Here is a 23641-nt window from a genome sequence, read left to right as displayed (position 1 = left end):
TCACGCTATTGGGTATTTACCCAAAAAATATAAAACCACTAATTCAAAGGGATACATGCACCCCTATGTTTATAGCAGCATTATTTACAATAACCAAATTATGGAAGCAGCCCTAGTGTCCATTGATATATGAATGGATAAAGAAGAGGTGGTACAGGGGCGCCTGGGTGGCTCAGTCATTAAGCGTCTGCCTTCGGTTCAGGTCATGATCCCAGCGTCCTGGGATCGAGCCCCACATTGGGCTCCCTGCTCGGTGGGAAGCCTGCTTCTCTCTCTCCTACTCCAGCTGCTTCTGTTCCCTCTCTTGCTGTGTCGCTCTCTGTCAAATAAATAAATAAAATCTAAAAAAAAAAAAGTGGTACATATATACAATAGAATATTATTCAGCCATGAATAAGAATCTAATCTTGCCTTCTGCAACAACATGGGTGAAGCTAGAGAGTGTAATGCTAAGTAAAATAAGTCTGTCAGAGAAAGACGAATACCATATGATTTCACTCATATGTGGAATTTAAGAAACAAAGGGAAAAGAGAGAAACCAAGAAACAGACTATATAGAACAGACTATAGAGAACAAACTGATGGTTAACAGAGGGGAGGGGTGGGGGATGGGTGAGCTAGGTGATGGGGATTAAGGAGTGCACTTGTGATGAGCACTGGGTGATGTATTTAATTGTTGAATCACTATAGTGTACACTGAAACTAATATAACACTGTATGTTAACTATACTGGAATTAGAATTTAAAAATTATCTAAAAAGATAGACATTATCCTGGTAGGTGATTTGTCATTTGAACTGTTTACTGAGTATGAATCTCAGAATGCATCTGTAAGCACCACAGAACATGTAAAGTCTAGATCTTCAGTGGAATTTATTGCTATAGGAAGTGTTTTATTTTTTGAAACATTTTCTCTTTATATAATTCTTACAGATAGTAAAGATTTTAGGGAATGTTTATACCATAAATATGCCATATCTGTTTATAATTTTTATTACACAATGTGTTAATTATAGAAACTTAGAAAATGCAGGGTAGCACATATCCTTTTATGTGTACATTTTTTTCTTAAAAGTGATACTTTACTCACTTTTAAGCTTTTTATTAATCTTGTATTTGAAAGGTTTTCTGATGATCAAAACTTTAATGTCTCCAAGTACACAGTTGCTGGGCCCTTCTAGTCATAAGATGGAGTGCCAGTTGTTTTGAGTGGGAACCAAATGATGACATGGGGCTTAGATGGGCCTCCTCCCCCAGGTCCCCACATTTATAATGTAGTGTGAAAAGTGAAACATGCCACTACTCTATTGTACAGGGCTGGAAAGTAGTTCTGGGGAGCAGGTTATACTAAAAACTGGAACTTTAATAGAAGCATCTCCCTCCTTACTGAGTAATCATGGGTGCATTTAAGTATTTTTTTTATCATGGAAAGTTTAAATTATGTACAAAAATGGAGTGACTACTATGATGAACTTCCATATACCCATCACCAGCCTCCACCTATCTTCAAGCCCCACTCATGACCTCTCCTGTTTCCCTCACACCCCTGCTACTCCCAGATTATTTTAAGCTAATATCAAATAGCATATTTTACTTGTTGCTGTTTCAACAGTTATCTCTAAAGATAGGGTCATACCATTATGACCCCTAAGATATTGACAGTAATTTTCAGGCAGTTGACAAACTTGTTGATTGCCTTATAATTTTTTAACAGTCTATTCAGAAACTTATTTGTATTTGGTTGATATGTCTGTTAAGTCTCTCTTAATCTATAGACTTCTCCTCTTTTTTAAACTGCCTTGCAGTTTATTTGTTGAAACTAAGTTTGTCCTGTAGAGTGTCCTGCAGTCTCTATTTGACTGGTATCCCTAGTTTTTTATTTATTTGACAGAGAGACAGCAAGAGAGGGAACACAAGCAGGGGGAATGTGAGAGGGAGAAGCAGGCTTATCGCTGAGCAGGGAACCAGAAGCCTGATGGTGGGGCTCCATCCCAGGACCCTGGGATCAGGCCCTGAGCCGAAGGCAGACGCTTAATGACTGAGCCAACCAGGCACCCCGAGTCTCCTTCCTTTCTAAGGCTCTATGAATGTATGTATATGCTGTATGTAATATACTACACTGTGTTTATCCATTCATCTGTCTATAGACACTTTGATTGCTTCTGCCTTTTAACTACTGTGAATATAATACTTTTATGAACGTGAGTATACAAATACCTCTCCAAGATGCTGCTTTTAATTCTTTTTGGTATATACCTAAAAGTGGAATTGTTGGATCATATGGGAATTCTATGTTTAACTTTTTGAGGAAACATTATACTGTTTTCCACAATGGTGACACCATTTTAGTTCCCTACCAGTAGTGTACAAGAATTCTAATTTCTCCACATCCTCACCAACACTTGTTCTTTTTCTTTCTTTTTTGATAGTAGCCATTCTAAGGGAGATAGTATCTCATTGTGGTTTTAATATTATTTATCTACTGATGAGTGATGTTAAGCATCTTTTCATGTGCTTATTGGCCATCTAAATATCTTCTCTGGAGAAGTGTCAGTTCAGGTCATTTGCCCATTTCTGAATTGAGCTGTTTGTTTTGTTGCTATTGTTGAGTTTTAGGAGTTCTCTATTCTGCATATTAATCCCTTACCAGATACATGATTTGCTAATAACTTTTTCCTGGGTTACCTTGTCACTTCGTTGATAGTTTTTAATTTTTATGAAGTCCAGTTTTTTTCTTTTGTCACCTGTGCTTTTGGTAGCCTATATAGTCAAGTGCTTTTTTTCTTTTTAAAGAAAAGGGTGCCAAAACACTCAATAGAGAAAAAATATTTTGATAAATGGTGCTAGAACAGTTGGATGTCTACATGCAAATAAATGAAGTTGGATCCCTATCTCACACTATATATAAAAATTAAGTCAAAATGGATCAAAGACCTAAATATAAGAGCTAAAACCATAAAACTCTAAGAAGAATATATATATGGGTAACTCTTCATGATTTGGCAGTAGATTATTTTAAAAATGACATCAAAAGCATAAGCAAGAAAAGGAAAAATAAATTAGACAAGAGTAAAAACTTTTGTGCATCAAAGGATGTTATGAAGAAAGTGAAAAGACAAATAGAAAATATTTTAAATAATAAATCTGATGAGGATTTGATATCCAGAATATTAAGAACTCTTATAGGGACACCTGGGTGGCTCAGTTGGTTAAGGGTCTGCCGTCAGCTCAGGTCATGATCCCAAGAGTCCTGGGCTCTAGTCCCACGTTAGGTTCCCTGCTCAGTGAGGAGCTTGCTTCTCCCTCTGCCACTTCCCCCTGCTTGTGCTCTCCTGCTCTCTCTTTCTCTCTCTCTCTATCTCTCAAATAAATAAAATCTTTTTAAAAAAAAAAGAACTTTTACAACTCAACAACAAAAAGACAGCCTAGTTTAAATATGGGCAAAGCACTTGAATTGACATTTTCCAAAGAAGGTATACAAATGGTCAAAAAGCATGTGAAAGGGTACTCAGCATCATTAGTCATCAGAGAATGCAAATCAAAACCATGAGCTACTGCTTCTCACCCACTTGAGTGGCTATAATTGTAAAGACAGAGAACAAGCGTTGGCTAGGATGTGGAGAAATTAGAACCCTCATATACTGCTGGGAGAAAGTAAAATGGTGGACCCACTTTGGAAAATAGTTTGGCAGTTACTCAAAAAGTTAAGCATAGAATTACCATGTAAACCAGCAGTTTCACTCCAAGGTTTAGTTCCAGGAAAAATGAAAACATATGTCCACACACAAAATTGTACATGAATGTTCATAGCATTATTCATAATAGCCCAAAAGTGGAACAAGCCTAAATATCCCTCAGCTGATAAATGGATAAACAAAATGTGGAGTGGTCATACAATGGAAAGCTAAGCGGTGATAAGCAGTACTGATGTGTGCTCCAACATGGATCAACCCTGAAAACATTATTCTAATTGAAAGAAGCCAGATACAAAAGGCCATATGTTTGTATGTTTCCATTTATATGAAATGACGAGAATAGGCACGTCTGTAGTGACGGAAAGTAGAAGAGTGATTGCCAAGGTCTGAGGGAATAGGGAAACTGGGAATGATTGCCAGTGAGTACGGGGTTTATTTTTGTGTGCGGTGAAGTACTGGAATTAGTGGTGGTTGCACAACTTTGTGAATATGCTAAAACCATTGAATTGTTCGCTTTAAAGGGTAAATTTTATATGGGATGTGAATTATATCTCAATAAAGAAAAAACAGGTTAAGGGTGCTCTGTCGTGCTCTTTTTCTGTCTTCAGCTCAGAAGCCCACTTTAGCAAGATTTTAGACTTTCTGTCAGCTATTTGTGCCTCTTTTGAATACTCTCAAATTCATGGCAAAATTTGCTTTCCTAGGCTGAGGTGTGCCTACAACATTCAAGGTAAAAACAGAAAAGAACAAAACATCTGCTCTTAGCCTGCCTTTATGTAGTGTGCTGGTCTTTGACTTTAGTAAATGTTTCATGAATAAGAGGTTCCACAGTCAGATAAATTTGGAAAATGTAGTTAAACATGTTTCTTAACTTGGAGCCGGTGTGTATTACTGGGTAAATCCTGCCTCCCCCACATACCCAAAATATTTTTGGTGGAACATGCTCCTTGAAATTGCTATGGGAATTAAGTCAATATTTTGAAATACTACTCTGAATCAGATTACTGTTTGTGTTAATACCATTTAATTTACTTAATAGACACTAAACCATCTTTTTATGACCTTGATGTTTTTATTTTTCCACAAGTTTGCTTTTACCCTTCGTAATTTATCAGATTCTTGAAATGTGGTCCGGAAATCCCTGGGGCCTCTGAGACCTTTTCAAGTGGTCTGCTAGGTCAGAACTATTTATTTTTATTCTATCACGACTATGTGGTGAAGTTTTTCAGAGGCTATATGATGTGTAATATCTCAGCAGATTGAATGCTAAAGCAGAAAATTTATTAAAGAGATTTGTAAAAATGTAAAACACTGCTACTCTTAGTAAATTTATTTGTTTTAAAAACTCATTAAATTGTGTTGTTTATGTGAATATTAATGGGTTTATTAGTTTAAAATGAATTCATATATACTTAAAAAACATTAATCTATTTTAAATTTCTAACTTAATAAATACTGATAGATACAATTCCATTAAAGAATAGCTCTTGAAGTCCTCCTGAAGCCAAAAAGTTTAAAACACACTCATCAAGATAATTAGTGTGAGCCGTTTGTGAAGTTTGACACACTGAAGTCAGATTAACGGAACAGTTATCCATCTAAACCATTGTGGGATGGTTTCCAGTCAGGTGAAGAAGTTGGTACTTTGTTGCTTTCTTTCTGATTTTTAACATTTCACTAGATTGCTTGAATGCAGTTGGGATGCCACAGGAAAGATACTTTTAGGTTTTAGTTTAAAAAGATGTCACATCTGAGTCCTAGGGAAGATGGCAGAGCAGAAGAACCCCAAGCTCACTTCGTACAGATACACCTCACTGTGTGAAAACCCAGAAACTGACCTGAAGCCTGGCAGAACAGATTCTCCACAGCTAAGTGTAGAGAAGAGGCCACTTCGGAGAGGCAAATAATAAAGATAGCCAGTTAAATAATTAGTAAACAAATAAGTCACATAAATATCATGAGACCATATGAAATTAGAGAATTACTGAAACCACTGGTTTCATTTTTAGGATACGTGTTTATAATCTGTTCACTATACGTAGGTTAGTAACCTGGCAATAAATATCTTTGGCTGTTAAACCAAGCCTCATTTTGATTATTAATTCTTATATAGTTTGGCAGCTTTTGAAATACCTGGAAACTTTCATCATCGTGCATTGATTAAACGCCAGATTTTTAATATTAGATTTTCAAGTCTAAAAGAAAGCCAATTCTAACCTTTGATTGATATAAACTGACAAGACTTAATATCTTTCCACCTGTTGCATGCAAAGATATTAAGTATTATTGAAGTGTTGCCTCTGTTTTTATTCACAGCTGGGGTTGGACTTGGAAGAACTGGAGGAAATAGAAGAGGACGCTGGCCTCGGGAACGGAGGCTTGGGGAGGCTGGCAGGTAATCCCGCCATCTGACTAGGGCATGGTCTCTCCTGATATGGTGCCCTGGTCGCTGAGCACCTGGTGAGGGTGAGGTCACCTGTGCTCCCAACAGCGGTTTGTCGGGGTAAATTGGCCTGAGTGGATGGGAGAGTGTCATCCAAGTGGAATTAAAGGCAAAACATTATGTTTCCCTTCACACAAGGATACTTCCTAATTATCATGAAGACCAGGCTTGCCGGTGTTGGGTAGCTGGCGCTGGGGGGTGGTTTCCAATACACTGACCACCTTCCACAGCCAGTAATTGGGAGAAAGACGGATAGACACACACATGCATGCACATAGGCAACACACATACATGCACACACACAAATATATCTATGCATGCACACATCCACACACACATAAACCCAGGTACATACACATGTACACGTGCACACACACACAATTTATGAATGCAACCCCGCTGGCAAGCCATTCCTGCTTTACTGTAGTAAACAGATTGCCCCAAAATAGCAGAGTCATTCCTTTTGGGATATTGCTCCCTTGGGCCATTCTGTTTGAGAGCATATCCAGTTTTGTTTTGTTTTTCCTGTTCGAGTTATTTTTGCTAGCCTTTTAGGGCAAAGGGAGCTGAGTGAAGGACTTAGAAGTGGAGGCATGCCTGGTGGGCTCAGTTGGAAGAACATGCGGCTCTTGATCTCAGGGTCGTGAGTTCGAGCCCCACACTGGGTATAGAGATTACTAAATAAATAAACCTAAAAAAAAAAAAAAACCAAGAACTTAGAAGTGGAAATCACTGTCACTGTGAAATTTGATTTTGCTGTGTGCTTCAAGGCTCTTGGGCACAGTGTTTCTGGAACAGAATTAAGTCAAGTTTTATGTTGCCCTGGTGTGGAGGGCACAGGAGGGTGGGTTTAGGCCCCCACCACTTTGCATTACTGCCCCTTTTGAGAGTTGTCATTTTGTAAAGGAATCAAACCCCCTAAAATGTATCTGAGTATGTGTATGTGTTTATGTTTTCCAATCTGAAGTTAAATTCTTCAGAAATTACAAAAGCAGCATATGATTCTCCCAAACGAAACAGCACCTGGCTCTGTGTAAGGGGACAGCTGCAAGGCCTGCCCCGCCCCCACCTCTTCGCGGGGGGAAAAGCCCGTGCATCCCCTACACCTGCTCTCAAATGCTCTCCTTTAGATTATGCCATGAGATCATCCCACACAGGAAGCTGAACCCTACTTCCCCCACAGAAGGAATCATGGCGCCCCTCCGGCAGTGAGCGCCAGCCCCGAGGGGGCCTCCCATGTGCCGTAAGCCCCTAGGGCATAGCACCCTGCAGCCCCCTTCACCCTCAGTAGCATTCTCCTGGTCGTAGCCATCTTCCCAGTCAGTAAAACAGCACCCATTTCACCAAGCTCAAGGAAGGCTCCAGACCCCTTGGTCTCCTTCACGGCTCAGGGCAGCTGCCTAACCTCCTCTCCTACCCCAAGGCTGGTGACTGTCAGCCAGGGTGGTCCCATCCCTGGTCTTCCACCATCTGCTCCCTTCAGGGGTTCAGGGCGTCTGCAGGCCTTCCACAGTCTGGTTCCTATCAACTTCCTAGTCTCCTTTCCTCCTCCTGCGGCACCACTGGCCCTGTGCGTGGACTGGCGTGACCTCCTCTGGGACTCCTCCCACCCGTGTACATGTGGGTAGCCCCCAGCCTGTTGTAACTTGATATGTCCTGTGTCCCTCCTGCGAGAATGATTTCTTCAAAACAAGAGCCCAGATCTTGTATTTGTGGATACTCTTATTCCTTCCCCTTAGCACAAGGTCTGATAACTGGTCTGGGCATGTTTGTTCAATTCAGCAAGTATTTTATTTGCTGGTGTTTCTTATGGACTTTTTTTTCTTTTTAATCTAGAAGTTTAATAAGGCTGCCTTCTGGACCTTTATTTTAAAACATTGGTTTTTTTTGGGGAGCCTAGGTGGCTCAGTCAGTTAAGTGTCTGACTCTTGATTTCGGCTCAGGTCATGATCTCAGGGTCATGCGATCAATCCCTGCATCTGGCTCCATGCTCAGCGAGGAGTCTGCTTAATACTGTCTCTGTCTCTGTCTCTCCCTCTGCCTCCCCCAACCCAGGTCTCTCTCACTTTATCAAATAAATAAATCTTTAAAACATTGTTTTGTTTTGTTTTTTTTCTTCAAGACATTTTGATTGGAACAAAGGCTCCTTATGGTGACGTGCTGTTCCAGCCACCTTCCTGGGGGCCTTGGGGAACTTTGGCTCTTAGGTGTTTGAGTCCTTATAGATGGCAAGATGTCCATCCATTCCCAGCCCCATCCCTGTGCCTTCTTCACTGGTGTGTACAGCTATTTTGTGGTGTTACTGTCCAAACAACTTGGATTTTAAGTAGAATGTGTAGGGCTGTTGTGGCCTTCAGCCTGCATGAGGCTCTAAGACAAAGCTCGTAGTCAGGGAACTGTGCGCTCAGAGGCATGCCAAGTTAGATGGGGCTGTCTGTGGAGTACCTCACTTCTGCCCTTGCCACCTCCCCACACCCCCATGCTGAACACCCTCTTGGCCCGGCCCCCCCGGCTCTCAAGGTGAAGGGATGGGGAGGGGGGCTATTTCCCTTTCACGAAATCTGAAGCTTACGGGTCAGCCTTTAATTGCCGTCTGGCACCCAGAAGCTGGTGTCCCAGGGCCTACTTAACGTGGGTGTCTAGGCTTTGCTTCCAGTGGGCCTCGAAGCTGCTGATTGTCTTTGATCCCAAGAAGTGCTTTGTGTTTGGAATTTTCAGCCTGCTTTCTTGACTCGATGGCCACGTTGGGCCTGGCAGCATATGGCTATGGAATCCGCTATGAGTTTGGGATTTTTAACCAGAAGATTGTCAATGGCTGGCAGGTGAGTGAGACTCCATTTCTTCACTTGTTTCCAGCTCTCATGCGCACAAGAAAACAGGCACTTTTCTATGTTGATCTCCTTTCTGGAGGGATTGTCTGCCAGTCCAGGGCAAAGCAGAGGTGTGACAGGTCAGGGCTATCCTGTGAGCTCCGTGCTTCCCTTAGAGTTCTCTATGGGCTGCCAGAGGCTGATCTGTGTGAGCTCATCGCACACAACTTCGGGAGCCTGCAAAGCCTGTCAGGGAGGGACCCAGGGCCTAGCTGGTCTTACAGGAGCACAGGGGTTGAGGCCACCACATTCTGTGTGCTGGTTCCCTGTTGTCCCTCAGTGTGAAGCAGAGGCGGCCCCTCTGCTTCACCCTCAGTGGGACAATTGACCTGCAGTAGTTGGAGAAACAGTGTTAACATAGGTTTTGTTCCCGCCTTCTGCCTTCACTCCCTGATGCCAGTGACGGGACAGTGTCCTGAGGGTTAGAGGCCGGACTGCAAAGTAACGTGGCTCTGAGGGAGAATGGGCTTGGGTTCTGAAGCATGAAACCACAGTGAATTGAGGTGGCCGAGACCACATCAGTGGAAAGAGTCTAATTTCAAAGTGCAGCCTCATTGCCCTCCACTGGGCAGGGGGACCATTTCCCTCATTCAGGACTTCAAAATGGAAGGCATAGTTATTCCACTTGATGGGAGAATAGTTTATGTAATATAATTTGGGGCCTAAAAGTGACATATAAAGTAGGACTGTGGTTGGGATTAAAAGGTTTGTAACAGGAGAGTAGTACAGAACATGAACAGACTGGGGTGATGGAAAGCTCCTGTGTCTTGATGGGGCTTGGGTCACAGGCACGTGCAATTGCCAGAACTCAAGTGTATCCTTCAGGTTTATACATTGCGCTGTATATGTATTAACCTAAAACATAAACACAGGATGAACTGTACTTAATGATGTGCATGCCCAACTGTTCGTGGAGAAGTGTACAGATGTCTGCAACTGACTTTGAAATGCATCAAGAAATGAATGGGTTGATGGATGGATATGTGATAAATCAAGTATAGCAACATGTTAACAGTTATGGATCCTAAGTTGAAGGTGCGTGAGTGTTTACTGCCAATTCTTTTAACACCTCTGTATGTTTGAAAACACTCATAATAAAAAGTTGACAAAAGTATGGCTAACAGTAAAAGAAAACTTAAAACAGATTTGTATCTGCTGCTTAATTTGTAGACATACTCTCTCCAACCTTAGAACTGCACTTTTCCTCCTGGTATATTCTGGGTAATTTGATGCAGAGTTCCTTATGTGTGTGTGTCTATCAGAGGCACCCCAGCCTTTGTACACCCATGTGCTTTGACCCATTCAAGCAATGTGTATTCATAAGACAGAAACTCTGAGGCCCCTCCTTGCCTACTTGGTGTTATGGTTATAGGCAGGAAGGTATTTTTGTGTTGTTTTTTGTTTGCTTGATCACAGACATTCCTTTCTTCTGGTGTTCTCGTTCTTCCACCTCTTGCCATCTTGCATAACAGCTTAAAGACAGTTGTGGAATGATAGGTGAGTTATAAACTCAGCCTCCTCCCACCCTGTTTTCATGGGAGCCAGTTTTTAATTGAGTTTAGCTGTAGCAGAATTAAATGCAGACAGTGGTCAGACAGCAGTGTTGTTGGCCATGGGGGCAGAGATGGGGGTCCCCTGGGAGGCCTCCCCCCACCACCACCGTAGTCGAGGAGATGCTGCTTCTGCAAACAATTCATGGATGTACTCTGCAGGAGATGGCCAGGCTTTGGTGTTGGAGAATCTCACTGATGTACAAGGACATGGCACCAGATCAAAAGGCAGGGCTGGTCCCATGATGAATAGCTGCCTGCACCAGACAAAAAAGCCCAGCCAGGAGTACGATGCAGAGACACATATTGAAGCAATAACCTCATCCACGTCACCTCCCTAAAACTGCAACCAGATACTCTTCTTGACTTTTTACTTCTGTGTAAGAACCATTAAAAAAAAAAACAAAACAAAAAAACAAGGCGCCTGGCTGGCTCAGTCGGTAGACCATGCGACTCTTGATCTTGGGGTGGTGAGTTCAAGCCCCACATTGGGCATAGAGCTTACTTTATAAAAAATAAATAAAAATTAAAGAATAAAAATAAAAAAAAACCCTCAAGTAACATACAGGCACACCTTGTTCTATTGCATTTCAATTTATTGTGCTTCTCTTACCGCATCTTTTATAACTTGAAGGATTGTGGCAACTCTGCATCGAGCAAGTTTGTTGATCCCATATTTCCAACAGCATTTGCTCACTTTATGTCTGTCACATGTTGGTAATTCTCATAATATTGCAAACTTTATTATTACATTGTTCCCATGATCTGTGATCAGTGATTATAACTTGCTGAAAGCTCAGATGATGGTTGGCATTTTGTAGCAATATTTCTTAATTAAGGTATTGTGGGGTTTTTGTTTTGTTTTTTTTTTATTTTTTAGATATTTTATTTATTAGAGCAAGAGAGGGAACACAAGCAGGGGGAGTGGGAGAGGGAGAAGCTGGCTTCCCACTGAGCAGGGAGCCCAATGCGGGACTCGATCCCCATGACCTGAGCCGAAGGCAGACGCTTAATGACTGAGCCACCCAGATGCCCAAGGTACTGTTTTTTAGACATAATGCTGTTGGACACTTAATAGGACTACAATGTAATGTAAATGTAACTTTCATTTGCACTGGGAAACCAAAATATTCATTTGACTCTATTGCTATATTCGCCTTATTTCGGTGGTTTGGAGTCAAACCTGCAATATCTCTGAGGTATGCCTGTACTTAGGGTTGCTTGTTAAATTTGAAGAAGAAAGGGGCACCTGGGGCACCTGGGTGGCTCAGTCAGTTAAGTGTCCGACTCTTGGTTTTGGCTCTGGTCGTGATCTCATGGTTGTGAGATCGAGCCCCAAGTTGGGTTCTGAGCTTTGTGCAGACTCTGCTTAGGATTCTCTCTCCCTCTGCCCCTCCCACTACATGTGTGTGTGCTTTCTCTTTCCCTCTCTAAAATAAATAAATAGACCTTTTTAAAAAAATTGAAGAAGGGCTTTCGTCTGAATTTTAATTTATATTTATAATTCTTGATTCACTGCTTACCAAATTAATTCCATTGCAACCCCACCAAATGCTTCTACTCAAAGATGGTTAGATCTGTGGGACTACTTTTAGTTTTATTTGTGGGATTCTTTTTTGTGTATTTACTGATTTTGGATGCTACTAGGTGCAGTTTTTGAAAAATAAGCTGCTTTATGGAAGGCCTAGCAGAAAAGCAGTGTCTTCCAGTGGTGTATCCAGGCACTCCTGCAGCAAAGGCAGCCCAGTCTCTGGTACCCACTAATTTGTGGTGTCATTTTCCAAGCAATGGGCTCCAGTGATTCTTTTTTTTTTTTTTTAATGACTTTATTGAGATACCAAGTGGTTTTTAATATATTTACAAAGTTAGACAGCTATTACCATTGTCTATTTCCAGAACACTTCCATCACCCCCCAAAAAAGCCCCGCATGGATTTGCAGTCACACCCTAGTGCCTGACAGCCACTGATCTACCTGCTGTTTGGCTGTTCTAGACATTTTCTGTGAATGGAACCATACACTACAGGAGCTTCTTTGACTCCACGTGTATGTGAGGTTCACCCATGTTGCAGCACGCAGTGGGACTTCATTCCTTTTTATTCTTACATTCGGGTGATTCTTAACGTCTTTTTACCTAAATGCATTTTTCGGAGTTCGTTTCTTTAAGGGTCCAACGTTAATTTTTGAACATGAGGCCTTGACCAGAACTGGAAATCTTTGCCCTGTAGGCAGGCTGTGGTTTATTTCAGCTCCAGGCAGTACTGTCTGGACAGTGTGGTCCGTGTGGGCTGAGGGCCTGTCTCCCCAGCGCCCCCTGCAAGAGCTGCCCTCACTGCTGGCCCCTTTCCAGGTGGAGGAGGCCGATGACTGGCTGCGCTACGGCAACCCCTGGGAGAAGGCCCGGCCAGAGTACATGCTGCCTGTGCACTTCTATGGGAGGGTGGAGCATAGCCCGGAGGGCGTCAAGTGGCTGGACACCCAGGTAGGTACCCCGGCACCCCCGGGGAGTTGTGGGGCTGCCACAGTTCATTGTCACATCGGCTTCCCTTCGAGAGTGGGACATGTGCTGTTTCCCAGACAACCTGACTCTAGGTGAAAGCCTGGGAGGCTTTGTCCTCATACACCTGCTTCTTACACGTTGTCGGGAGCCGCCCAGACAGTGAGAAAAGGCTCCGTGGGAAGCCCCAGACTTTGCACTTTAACAGGGGCTTGTGTCGGAGTTGATACCAGCCGGCGTTGGACGGCTAGCAGGACAGTGTGGTGGCAGGGGCAGGGCACTGATTCCCTGGGGGACATGGATAGCCCCCCAGCATGTCCAGAGAGCAGGCGCTTGATGCATGCACTCAGCACACACCACAGGCCTTAGTGGTGTCTCCCAGGTGTCACCCACCACTACTGAGCCGTCAGAGCCCTGGGCAGTGTGGTAAGCTGGATGGATGTCCCAGAACAGGGCACGGGCATTGACAAGGGGACCAGGACAAGAGCACGGACAGTCTAGTCCAGGCTCGGGGATGACAGTGCACATCTGGGTGGTCTTAAGGTACAGAGGGAGGAGGCAGGAGAGCCTTCATGGGGGCATAGCTCTAATGAACAAGATTCAGTCGTCTGGATGTGGGGAGGTGAGCCCGGGAGACTGGGGAAGTGCCAGGCATGGAAACCAGGTTTTCTGCAGCATAAGTTTTAAACAGGGTGCATAGGCTAAAGCTAGCTGGAGCCATGTTATGGAGGCCTAAAATGCCATAATAAGTTGTATTTAATTTGAAAGAACAGAGAAGGGGTCAGTTATCCCAGTGCATGTGCTTGTAGAAGATGAGCATATCATGTATGTAGGGAAGCACAGAGACCATGGGGGCATTTCAGGAAGAGTGTGGTGGGGGCCTTAACCTGGAGGGCTGGCCCTGGAGAGGGAAGGAGGGGTGGTTAGGGATGCTTTGCAGGGCTTGTCACTGGCTTAGACAAGGCTGTGGGAAGCAGGAGGCAGGGAAGGGGGGGGAGGGGAGGGGAGGGGAAAGGCGATACTGAGGCTCTAGCGATGCTATCATGCAGTCCTTTTGGCTGTAAGAGTGGATTTCATCTCTTAAAGCCACATAGTGGAACCTGTATGAGACCCCACAGGCATGCCTGAGTGTGAAAAGCCCCATTGGAGGGTCTGAGGGTTGGAAGTGACCTTGAGGCTTGTGCGTATCTTCCCGTTCTTGCTAAGAGAAAAGCAGATACTTGTGGACAGAGGGGAGTGGGGGGGTGGGGTTGGCAGGCTCTGTGGGTAGAGAGCAGGCCCTGCATTTTCTGTTGTGAGTAGAGTGTGGGCTGGTTTGGTTTCTCTGAGGGTTAGAGGTCAAGGCCTTCTGCAGACATTGGGAAACAGAATCAGAAATAGAAGCCATCCATGGAGAAGTTCGCTGAGTCCTGAAATTGCACAAGCAGGGTCGAGCCAGAAGAGGGACAGTGTGGAGGGCAGAGGACAAGGGCCCCAGGAGCTGTGGCCACTAACAGCATAAGCGAGGTTGACACAGTGGCCCCTTGAGCAGCTGAGTGGGAAGAGTTCTTAATGCCAACGTTGAAGGAGGTAAATCTAGAGAAGACAGATGTGACCTCAGGAGTGTGGTCAGGACCTTCCCTGTGGGGCCACCACAGGTGCTCCTGGCCTGGGCTGCCCTGGCACAGGGCGAGTGGCAGGCGTCTGGGGCCAAAGGAGAACAGCCAGAGGGCAAGCAGTTTGGCCACCAGCAGGCAGCAGAATGTTACTGGTGGGATGAGGAGGCTGGGCCCAGGGACTGTGTCTCTGGCTGACTGGATCGGACCATCTCTCCTTGGCCAGGTGGTGCTGGCCATGCCCTACGACACCCCGGTGCCTGGCTACAGGAACAACACCGTCAACACTATGAGGCTGTGGTCCGCCAAGGCACCCAACGACTTCAAGCTCCATGACTGTGCGTTCTGCCCCTCTTGTCTCTTTTGGGTGGCTTCCCCCAAACTTGCCCCGTGCAGCTCCTGTCCTGTCTGCACTGTCCCTGCTGCAGAGACCACAAGGCTCCCTCTGCGGAGGGCAGAGGGCAGGCTCCTTAGAGCACTGGGGCCTCCCAGGGAGCACCCACAGGCAAAGCCAGTGCTCCTGGGACCCTGCACCTTCAGGAAGGAGCAAGGGGCCTGGGGCCCTATAGGGTGTGTGAGGGCGCAGTGAAACCGTGGCTCTGGGGGCATCTCTTGTTTAGGAATGCCCCTCACATGGTTCAGGGAAGTGAGGGAGAAATTGTGGGCAGAGGGCACATGAGGAGTCAAGGAAAGGCACACGGGTCCTGACCTTACCATCTCTGCACACAGTTAATGTGGGTGGCTACATCGAGGCAGTCCTGGACAGGAACCTGGCTGAGAACATCTCCAGAGTCCTCTATCCAAATGATAATGTGAGTAGCTCACATGGTTGGTTCTCATCTGCTAGGAAAGTGCATGGGGAGGCTGGGGCTCTCTAGAAGGACCACACTTCTCAGGTGAGACCACGTAAGTGGCCACCAGTGACCCTCATGTGGCTCCTTGGAGTGAGGATGGCGCTGCATGCTTGATGAAGCCCCACAAGTCCAAGTGCGCCTGTTAGCATCTTCCCCTTGCCCTCTCCCTAAGGGGATGCTTCGGGAGGCTCGTGGGCTCTTCTCACACGTCTACAGTCTGAGGGCTGGCTCCAGGCTGACTCTCTAGGGGGCCACATGCAGGGCAACGTGTGGGGGATGTGCGAGCTTGTCAGACCTCACATGCAGCCGGCTTCTCTTCTGCCACGTGATGCCGCTTCCCCGAGAGTTGTGTGACCCATTTCTCAAGTGGGGACAGCAGTCCCTGTTTGTCAGTGATGCCTTGAGACATATGCCAGTCATGGTTTGAAAAGCTTTTAGTATGTGCCACCACCCACTAGATGGAGTCACAACCACAGTCTCCATTGCCACCAAATTTAGTGTCCACTGGCTTTGTTACTATTGCCAGACAAGAGCCCTTGGAATTTGCCTGAGTGGGTTGTGTGTTTTCTATTTAATCAGAGTAGTGTGTGCACATTAGTAGCAAAGGGCATTGGTGCTGAGAGGCTCACAGCCAAACCCACCCTGTCCTCACTTCCCCCGCCACGAACACTGACACTTTGGAGCTTTTGCTTCTGAGTGGCTCTGGCTGTTAAGGAACGAGACCTGCATGCCTGGTGTCCTCACACAGGGCAGTGTGGCCCTGTGCTGGTTGCCTTCCTGTCTGAAGATCACATGCAGGGTAGGCCATCGTCACCTAATGACTCTGCCCCTGAGCTGCAGTTACCTGACTGGGGCCCGGGGTGGTGGGGATAGAGGCTTCAGCACTGTGCTGGGCCCCACAGGCTCCCATTCTAGTGCACACGTGTGCCTCTGCAGCCCCCGAGCGGGATCCCTCGGCCTGCTGCCCTTCTTGGGTCCTGGGTTGGGGGGCGGTCCCTCGAGGGCCTGCGGCGGCCGTACTGGCTGCTGTTGGTGCTAGTACTGTCCCTGTCTGCAGTTCTTCGAGGGGAAGGAGCTCCGCCTGAAGCAGGAGTACTTTGTGGTGGCTGCCACCCTCCAGGACATCATTCGCCGCTTTAAGTCCTCCAAGTTCGGCTGCCGGGACCCAGTGAGAACCTGTTTCGAGACGTTCCCAGACAAGGTTGGTTTGTAGATGGGTCTTGAACCCAGTGCAGAAAGGCAGGACGTTCCCAGGCTTGGTTTCTTCTTCAAGGCTGGGCCTTGGGTAGGTAGGGGGATGGGCAGGACAGCAGCCCTCCCTTATCCTGGTCTCCTTGTCATCGGGGGCTGGGCTCCTCCTCCCTGACTAGTGCCATACAAGGCGTCCTTAGGAGCAGCAAGGGACACTGTAAAAGGTTCCCGTGGGCAAATCGTGATGCATTTGGCAGGCTGGGTTCCATGATTTTAAATAAGGCCAACATATCCTCGTTGGGAGGAACATCCTGGATCGGGGAGCTGTGGAGAGCATGAGGAGGGCCTTGGAGGCGGCTGAAGGTCCTGCTGAGGAGCCCGCCTATGGGGTCTTCCTGGCCCCTCCTGTGGCCCTGCGGTACTCCCTGCTCCTTGGCTGGTTGTCATGCTGGGCTCAGCACCTCTGCCATGCCTCCAGCTCCCGTTGTCGGCCCTATGGACCAGGCTCCTTGGGGTGGGCGGCTGAGGACCCGCACTCTGTACACACTGACCATGCTGGCACCCATCAGGCAAGCGGGTTGAGGGGGATTGCCCTGTGTAAACTGCAGGTTGCCATCCAGCTGAACGACACCCACCCAGCCCTTGCCATTCCTGAGCTCATGCGGATACTGGTGGACGTGGAGAAAGTGGACTGGGACAAGGTGAGCACCGAAGGCTGGGGACACAGGGTGACGGTGTCCCCACAGTCGGGCATGTGGGGTGACGGTGTCCCCACAGTCGGGCATGTGGGGTGACGGTGTCCCCACAGTCACGGGCACGTGGGGTGACGGTGTCCCCGCAGTCAGGCACGTGGGGTGACGGTGTCCCCACGGTCACGGGCATGTGGGGTGACGGTGTCCCCGCAGACCTGGGCACGTGGGGTGACGGTGTCCCCGCAGACCTGGGCACGTGGGGTGACGGTGTCCCCACAGTCGGGCACGTGGGGTGACGGTGTCCCCGCAGACCTGGGCACATGGGGTGACGGTGTCCCCGCAGTCACGGGCACGTGGGGTGACGGTGTCCCCGCAGACCTGGGCACGTGGGGTGACGGTGTCCCCGCAGACCTGGGCACATGGGGTGATGGTATCCCCTTCACCTTCAGGCCTGTCCCAACAACAGTGGTGAGTACTGAGATGCCCCTAGGATGCTGAGGACGGCCTTTCCCCTGTGGCCTGGGGGGAAAGGGACATTGTACCTGAGAAGACAGAGCTGTGGGGAGGAGGACATTCCCGGAGTGGGTCTGGGGTTTCTCCCAAGGGACCAGGACACCATGGGTGGGGCAATGGTGCAAAGGCACACAAGAATAATTTTCTAGAAGACAGGAAAAGGATCCTGACACTTCTTAGAGCTTCTCACATACATTTTTCTCATCTTAGAATTGTGACAAAACCCCCAGAAGTATTAAGTATAAAGAAACACATTGTTTACATTTTTATAAGTTTGTTCTGACTCATTTGGTCCTAGATACTTGTATAGATTTTCTTAATCTAGTTTAAATCAACATGTAAAACTGTAGAACAACTTTTACATCGTTTTGTAGAACCCAGAGCTCCTCTCTGGTTTGGGGTGCCCTTCCAGGTGGGGCTGGTCGCCCCCCCCCCCCCGCCCCATGGTCCCGTCCGCTCCTGTCCAGTGGAGGGAGGTCACACAGGTTCTCAGTGTTCTTGGACTGGGTGTGAGATCAGTTGGGTGGAAATAAAGTAGAAAATTGGTGTTCTGCTTTGTTCACCAATAAAAAATAGTTTACAGAAGAAAAGTGAGTCAGTGAATGATGCCAGGTGGTGAGGTAAGCGTTACTCATATATGTGTGTGTGCTCTGTCAGGACGTAGAATGTACGTGGTCATGTCTGAAATGTGGAGGGCATGGGGCTCACTTGTAGGTTTTGAGGTTCCAGACAGGCCCCAGAGAGCAGAGATGTACAGCTAGCCGACTGGGCCCCTTTCTGGTGGGATCCGAGCATCTCCCTTTGATCCTGGACTTGCCCCTTGCTTAGGCATCTGGTAGAAGAACTGTTTCTAAACAAAACACATTGGAATGTTCTAGGCCTGGGAAATCACAAAGAAGACCTGTGCATACACCAACCACACCGTGTTACCCGAGGCCTTAGAGCGCTGGCCTGTGTCCATGTTTGAGAAGCTCCTGCCACGGCACCTGGAGATCATCTATGCCATCAACCAGAGGCACCTGGATGTGAGCAGCAGGGATGTGGGTGGGAGCTTGGGGTGCTGTATGACCACCCCTCTTGTCGTGATCAGGGATAGAGGTGGAGGGCCCTCCTGTCCTCCACATGGAATCATCTGGCCTGGAACAGGTGCCTGATTTCTTGAATAGCCTCTGCCTAGCAGAGGACTTTGGGGTCCAGTGGCTGTCACCCGGCAGAAGTGATGCCTAGTCCCCACACCTAGAGCTCTGCAGTGTATGTGGGAGCATAAATTCAGGTCTTTTTAAAACATTCCCATTCCTGAGTGGGGCTCAGATGTGTCTGTTCCTGAAATGTCTTTGTCCTGGGACATCATAGTGGCATTTGGGTGATTTGGAAACAAAGCAGCATTTGTCTTTGTTACCTGCAGAGAGGAGAATGGTGCATGAAAAGGGCAACTTAGAATCCAGATGTGTTTGTAGTTCTTTTTTTTTTTTTTTAAGATTTTTTTATTAATTTGAGAGAGAGCACGAGTGAGGGGAGGGACAGAGGGGGAGAGAGAGGAGCAGACTCCCCATTGAGCGTGGAGCCCGACTGGGGCTCAACACTGGGCTCGATCCCAGGACCCCAGGATCACAACCTGAGCCGAAGGCAGACACTTAACTTACTGAGTCAGCCAGGCGCCCCTGTAGTTCAGTTTTTTAACCTTCCGTTGAAAAAGTAGTCGTTCCCAACTGGTCAGACTGTGGCTAGACCCTGCCTAGGCCAGGAAGGCAGCACTCTCGTCTTGTCCTTGTGAGTCCCGTGGCACACCTCAGCACCAAGGTCCTCCGACTGTCTGCCCGCAGGACAGGTTTGCCCCCAGCCAGCACAGGCCATTCCCTGGGCGGTGCAGCATGGAGGAGCTTCCTCCTGCACTCGCTGCTCTGGGAGGTGCGTCCCGGGAGCTCAAATGCATGTCTGGGCTGCAGCAACCCCAGGATTTCCTTGGAGGAGCTGGAATCTCCCCTGGGGGCCCCTGGGCCTCCTGCTCACGGCTCTCTGTCTTGGCAACAGCACGTGGCCGCCCTGTTCCCCGGAGACGTGGACCGCCTGCGGAGGATGTCTGTGATTGAGGAAGGGGACTGCAAGCGGATTAACATGGCCCACCTGTGTGTGATCGGGTCCCATGCTGTCAACGGCGTGGCAAGGATCCACTCGGAGATTGTGAAGCAGTCAGTGTGAGTGGGGCCAGCATTTGCCCTGAGCTGACTCCGGATCTGCCTCTGGGACTGTTAGCAGCCATACGCACGGTGGCTGGGGCCTGCTGCCCTCGTGCGCACTGACTGAACTGCTCAGGGCACAGCCGTCGGGGGCTCCAACTCAGCGGGTGGTGTTGAGGTGCTGAGCCTTCTTGTCACCAGTGCCCTCCTCTTTTCTGGCTCTCTCCTGGAGCCATCTGCTGCTGACCAAGCGCCGGAGTGCCGCACTTGGGGACAGGTGTCCCATGCCTAGACAGCATGGAGGTTAGGGCCGGAAGAGCCAGGGCTCATCAGCGAGAGGAAGGAGGAATCCTTAGGTCAGATTTCGTGCTCCCCCTCCATCTCTTGGTGGGACATGATCTTGGAACTCCTTCCCTCCATCCTCATCCCAGATGTGTGTGGAGCACCTCCGTGAGTACCAGGTAGACCCCACACTGGGTCTGTCCGTGTGGAGGCTTCTGTGTTCCTAGTGCCGGCCCGAGGGCTTTGTGTGTAATAGTCTTTAGTCCCTGCATCAAGCCTGTCAGTGGGGTGTGTCCCCATTTTACAGATGAGGAAACTAAACCTCGGTTTTCAAGCTCTACAGCCTGTACCCTCTCCAATGTCACGGTCACCGTGGAAGATGGCCGGGTTCCACCCCGTGTGGTGAGCGCTCTGTGGCCGAATGTGTAGTGCTTTGAAAAGCACCCGTGCCCACCGTTGTCAAGGCGTGCACTAACACTGATGCTCTGTGCTCTTTAGAAAACAGAACAGAAAAACTGAGCGTCGTGATCTTCCGGGGGATTTCCTTATGTTCTTTTGCTCACCTTATTCAAAACACAGGGCTTATGATACCTGCCTGTTTTCTGTTTCAGCTTTAAGAACTTTTATGAGCTGGAGCCAGAGAAGTTCCAGAATAAGACAAATGGCATCACACCCCGACGGTGGCTGCTGCTGTGTAACCCGGGGCTGGCCGGCACCATCGCAGAGGTGAGACCCGCTGCCTCCGAGTCCCCAGGGAGCTGTGGGCACAGTTAGAGCCTCAGCTGTTGCCCAAAGCCCTCAGGCCCTTCGCCAGCTGGTGCAGAGTGGGGAGTGATTGCTCCTTTGTGTGTTGATCAGCAGTGGCTCCAGGCTGGGGACATGTGGGGTCAGACGTGGGAGTGCTGGGCCAGGCTGAGCCGTCAGCGGCCCCAGCGGCCCCAGCGGCTTGTGCAGGAGTTTCAGAAGTGAGGTCCTGGGCTTCGGGAAGGACTGGGGTGGGGGCCACCCGGCTGAGCAGCAGCCATAGGCCCACGGATGAGGTTTGGTGAGGCAGAGACACGGTGTTAAACTGATTGTTCATGTGCTCGTGCAGGAAGCAAGGAAGGGATGGGTGCTTTTACGCCCCGGGTGCTGTGCTAGCTGGGAAATCACAAAGAAGACCTGTGCCCGGGTGGTGCCTGGTGAGGGCCTACCATGGCGACACTGCCTGTCTGGGCTGCGTGTGTCAGGGAAGCCTTCCCTGGAAAAGGGACAGCAGAGCACAGATCCGAAGTGCTAACAGGAGGGAGCCAGGAGCACAGACTCTCTGCTCCTTTGGTGAGGGGCATGGCCCCCCGGGAGCTGGAAGGCCAGCAGGACTCAGTGCCTGGTGAGTCAGGCAGAGGGAGGACAGGCCGGGAGTTTTCCTCGTGATTCTAAGTTAGCAACAGGGAGACTTAGCGGGGTACTTGATGAGAGGTGCGTTCAGACCGACTGCCCTGCTGTAGTGCAGAGAGGTCTGGACCAGGAAGTGGCTGGAGGGTGCAGGGCCTTGGGAATGGGTGAGGAGCTGCTAGGCCATGGTTGGCTCCCAGGCTTGGGACGTGTCTGTGAAGGGGACAAGGGAGGCTTGCATGATTGCTGTGGATGTTTGAACTTGACCAGACTGCGACTGCGACGTCCTGGTTGGGAGCAAACCCAAGCCTGTTTGAGAGGGAGCCCAGGGTGGGCTGCCCATGGTTGTTGGTTGTGGCCATGGTGTGGGGGTGTTTTTGATAGCTGGGTGTTGTTGAGAGAGAAGCAGGCCTGGGGCCAAGCTGGAGCAGATCCAGGGAGGAAAGCAGAGGCAGGGATGACAAAATGGGAGGACGGTCTCCAGGAAGATGGGTCTCACAGAGAACAGAAACCATGTGTCCCTTTACAATTCTACAGAAAATCGGGGAGGGTTTCCTGACTGACCTGAGCCAACTGAAGAAGCTGTTGCCATTGGTTGATGACGAGGCACTCATCAGGGATGTGGCCAAGGTCAAGCAGGTAGGCCCAGTGTGGGATAGCCGTCCTGCATGATCTGGGTGTCAGACCCAGCGGCCGCCTAGTCCATCCACCCCGCTCAGTCCTCAGGTCACCAGCAGGTGGGCAGGCAGGTGCAGACCCCAGAGCAGCCCAAGTATGCATTGCCCCAAGTTCTGCAGGAAGAGCTCATCCACAGGAGGTGCGCTGAAAGTCCATCCAGGCCTGGCGTCCCTGCACGTGGCATGCTGCTTGGTTGCGTGAGAGCATCTCCCCCCAGCCCTAGTTGCGAGGGCAGCTAGCCTTGCAGGCAGACAGGCCGGGGCCCCTGGAGCCCTCCAAACCTGACAGGTGGCCACCATGACCAAGAACACGGCCCCTCCCCAGCCTCCCTGTCTGCTGGGCTGCCACATGGTCTTAGGGCCCAGAAAGAGTCCTTCATCTTGAGTTTTCTCTCCCTGCCTGCCCCCATCTGTTTCCTTTGACACCACACTCACAACTCCCGTTTGTTTTACTTGCCTTAACCCTTCTGCTTCTGTGTAGGTTTGCTTTTTGGTCTAGTTTCCGGTTTATTTTCTGCCACTCCGGGTGTGTGCCCACCTTCAGCACCCCGCTCCCCCATCCCCCATCCCCCATCCTCAGAAGGCCTCCTGGAGCCCCTGCCCTGCTGCATGGCTGGAAGGCCGGAGCCGTAGTCAGACCTTGGGGACGCTGGGGTTCGACCGTCCTTGTCCTTGTTTCTTCCCAGGAAAACAAGCTGAAGTTCTCTGCCTTCCTGGAGAAGGAGCATAAGGTGAAAATCAACCCTTCCTCCATGTTCGACGTGCACGTAAAGAGGATCCACGAGTACAAGCGGCAGCTGCTGAACTGCCTGCATATCATCACCCTGTACAACCGTGAGTGTGCCCGGGGCCCTCGCCGCGGCGCCTCAGGGACTCGGGCTGCGTGACAGCTCGGTTTAGTGTTGAGTTCGAACTTGGTTGTTATTCGTTAGACTTGTCGTGAGTTATTTGGAAAGATTTTACCTGTTAGACATTTAAAGTATATTTACCAAAAATAAAATATTTTTGGTAAATTATACATGTGCCTTAAACTGCTTAAGCAGTGTTCAGTTGTGGGAGCAAACATGAATCAAAGAGCCCCTAAAAGTAAATATGAATATTTGCTAGGTTTATAAATATAATAAAGCCTTAAGGAAAAACTTAGATTTTAGAATTTTGTAATTTAATACAGTGACTCTTAATTTTGAAAACCAAGGAACCACTAATATTCTACTCAGGACACAGAGGTCCTC

General features: G+C 48.3%; 1 protein-coding gene across 2 annotated transcripts in view; it reads left to right on the top strand.

The window, feature by feature from the left end:
* The window catches only part of PYGB (glycogen phosphorylase B), a 53659-nt gene that overhangs the window by 20222 nt on the left and 9796 nt on the right, over window positions 1-23641 (top strand). For both annotated transcript variants that reach the window (XM_028123734.2, XM_028123735.2), the window contains exons 3-14: window positions 6012-6090; window positions 8857-8960; window positions 12908-13039; window positions 14876-14987; window positions 15379-15461; window positions 16561-16704; window positions 17303-17395; window positions 18778-18924; window positions 19931-20094; window positions 20970-21084; window positions 22270-22371; window positions 23096-23243. In XM_028123734.2, the coding sequence (XP_027979535.1) occupies window positions 6012-6090; window positions 8857-8960; window positions 12908-13039; window positions 14876-14987; window positions 15379-15461; window positions 16561-16704; window positions 17303-17395; window positions 18778-18924; window positions 19931-20094; window positions 20970-21084; window positions 22270-22371; window positions 23096-23243 (1423 nt within the window). The remainder of the gene's footprint in view (window positions 1-6011; window positions 6091-8856; window positions 8961-12907; window positions 13040-14875; window positions 14988-15378; window positions 15462-16560; window positions 16705-17302; window positions 17396-18777; window positions 18925-19930; window positions 20095-20969; window positions 21085-22269; window positions 22372-23095; window positions 23244-23641) is intronic.

This window comes from Eumetopias jubatus, unplaced genomic scaffold, assembly GCF_037043125.1.
Source record: "Eumetopias jubatus isolate StellerSeaLion01/CBP00866 unplaced genomic scaffold, mEumJub1_p1.0 scaffold_9, whole genome shotgun sequence".
Taxonomy (NCBI): Eukaryota; Metazoa; Chordata; class Mammalia; order Carnivora; family Otariidae; genus Eumetopias; species Eumetopias jubatus.
Note: the sequence above shows the minus strand (reverse complement) of the source record. Positions and strands in the feature narration are given on the sequence as shown.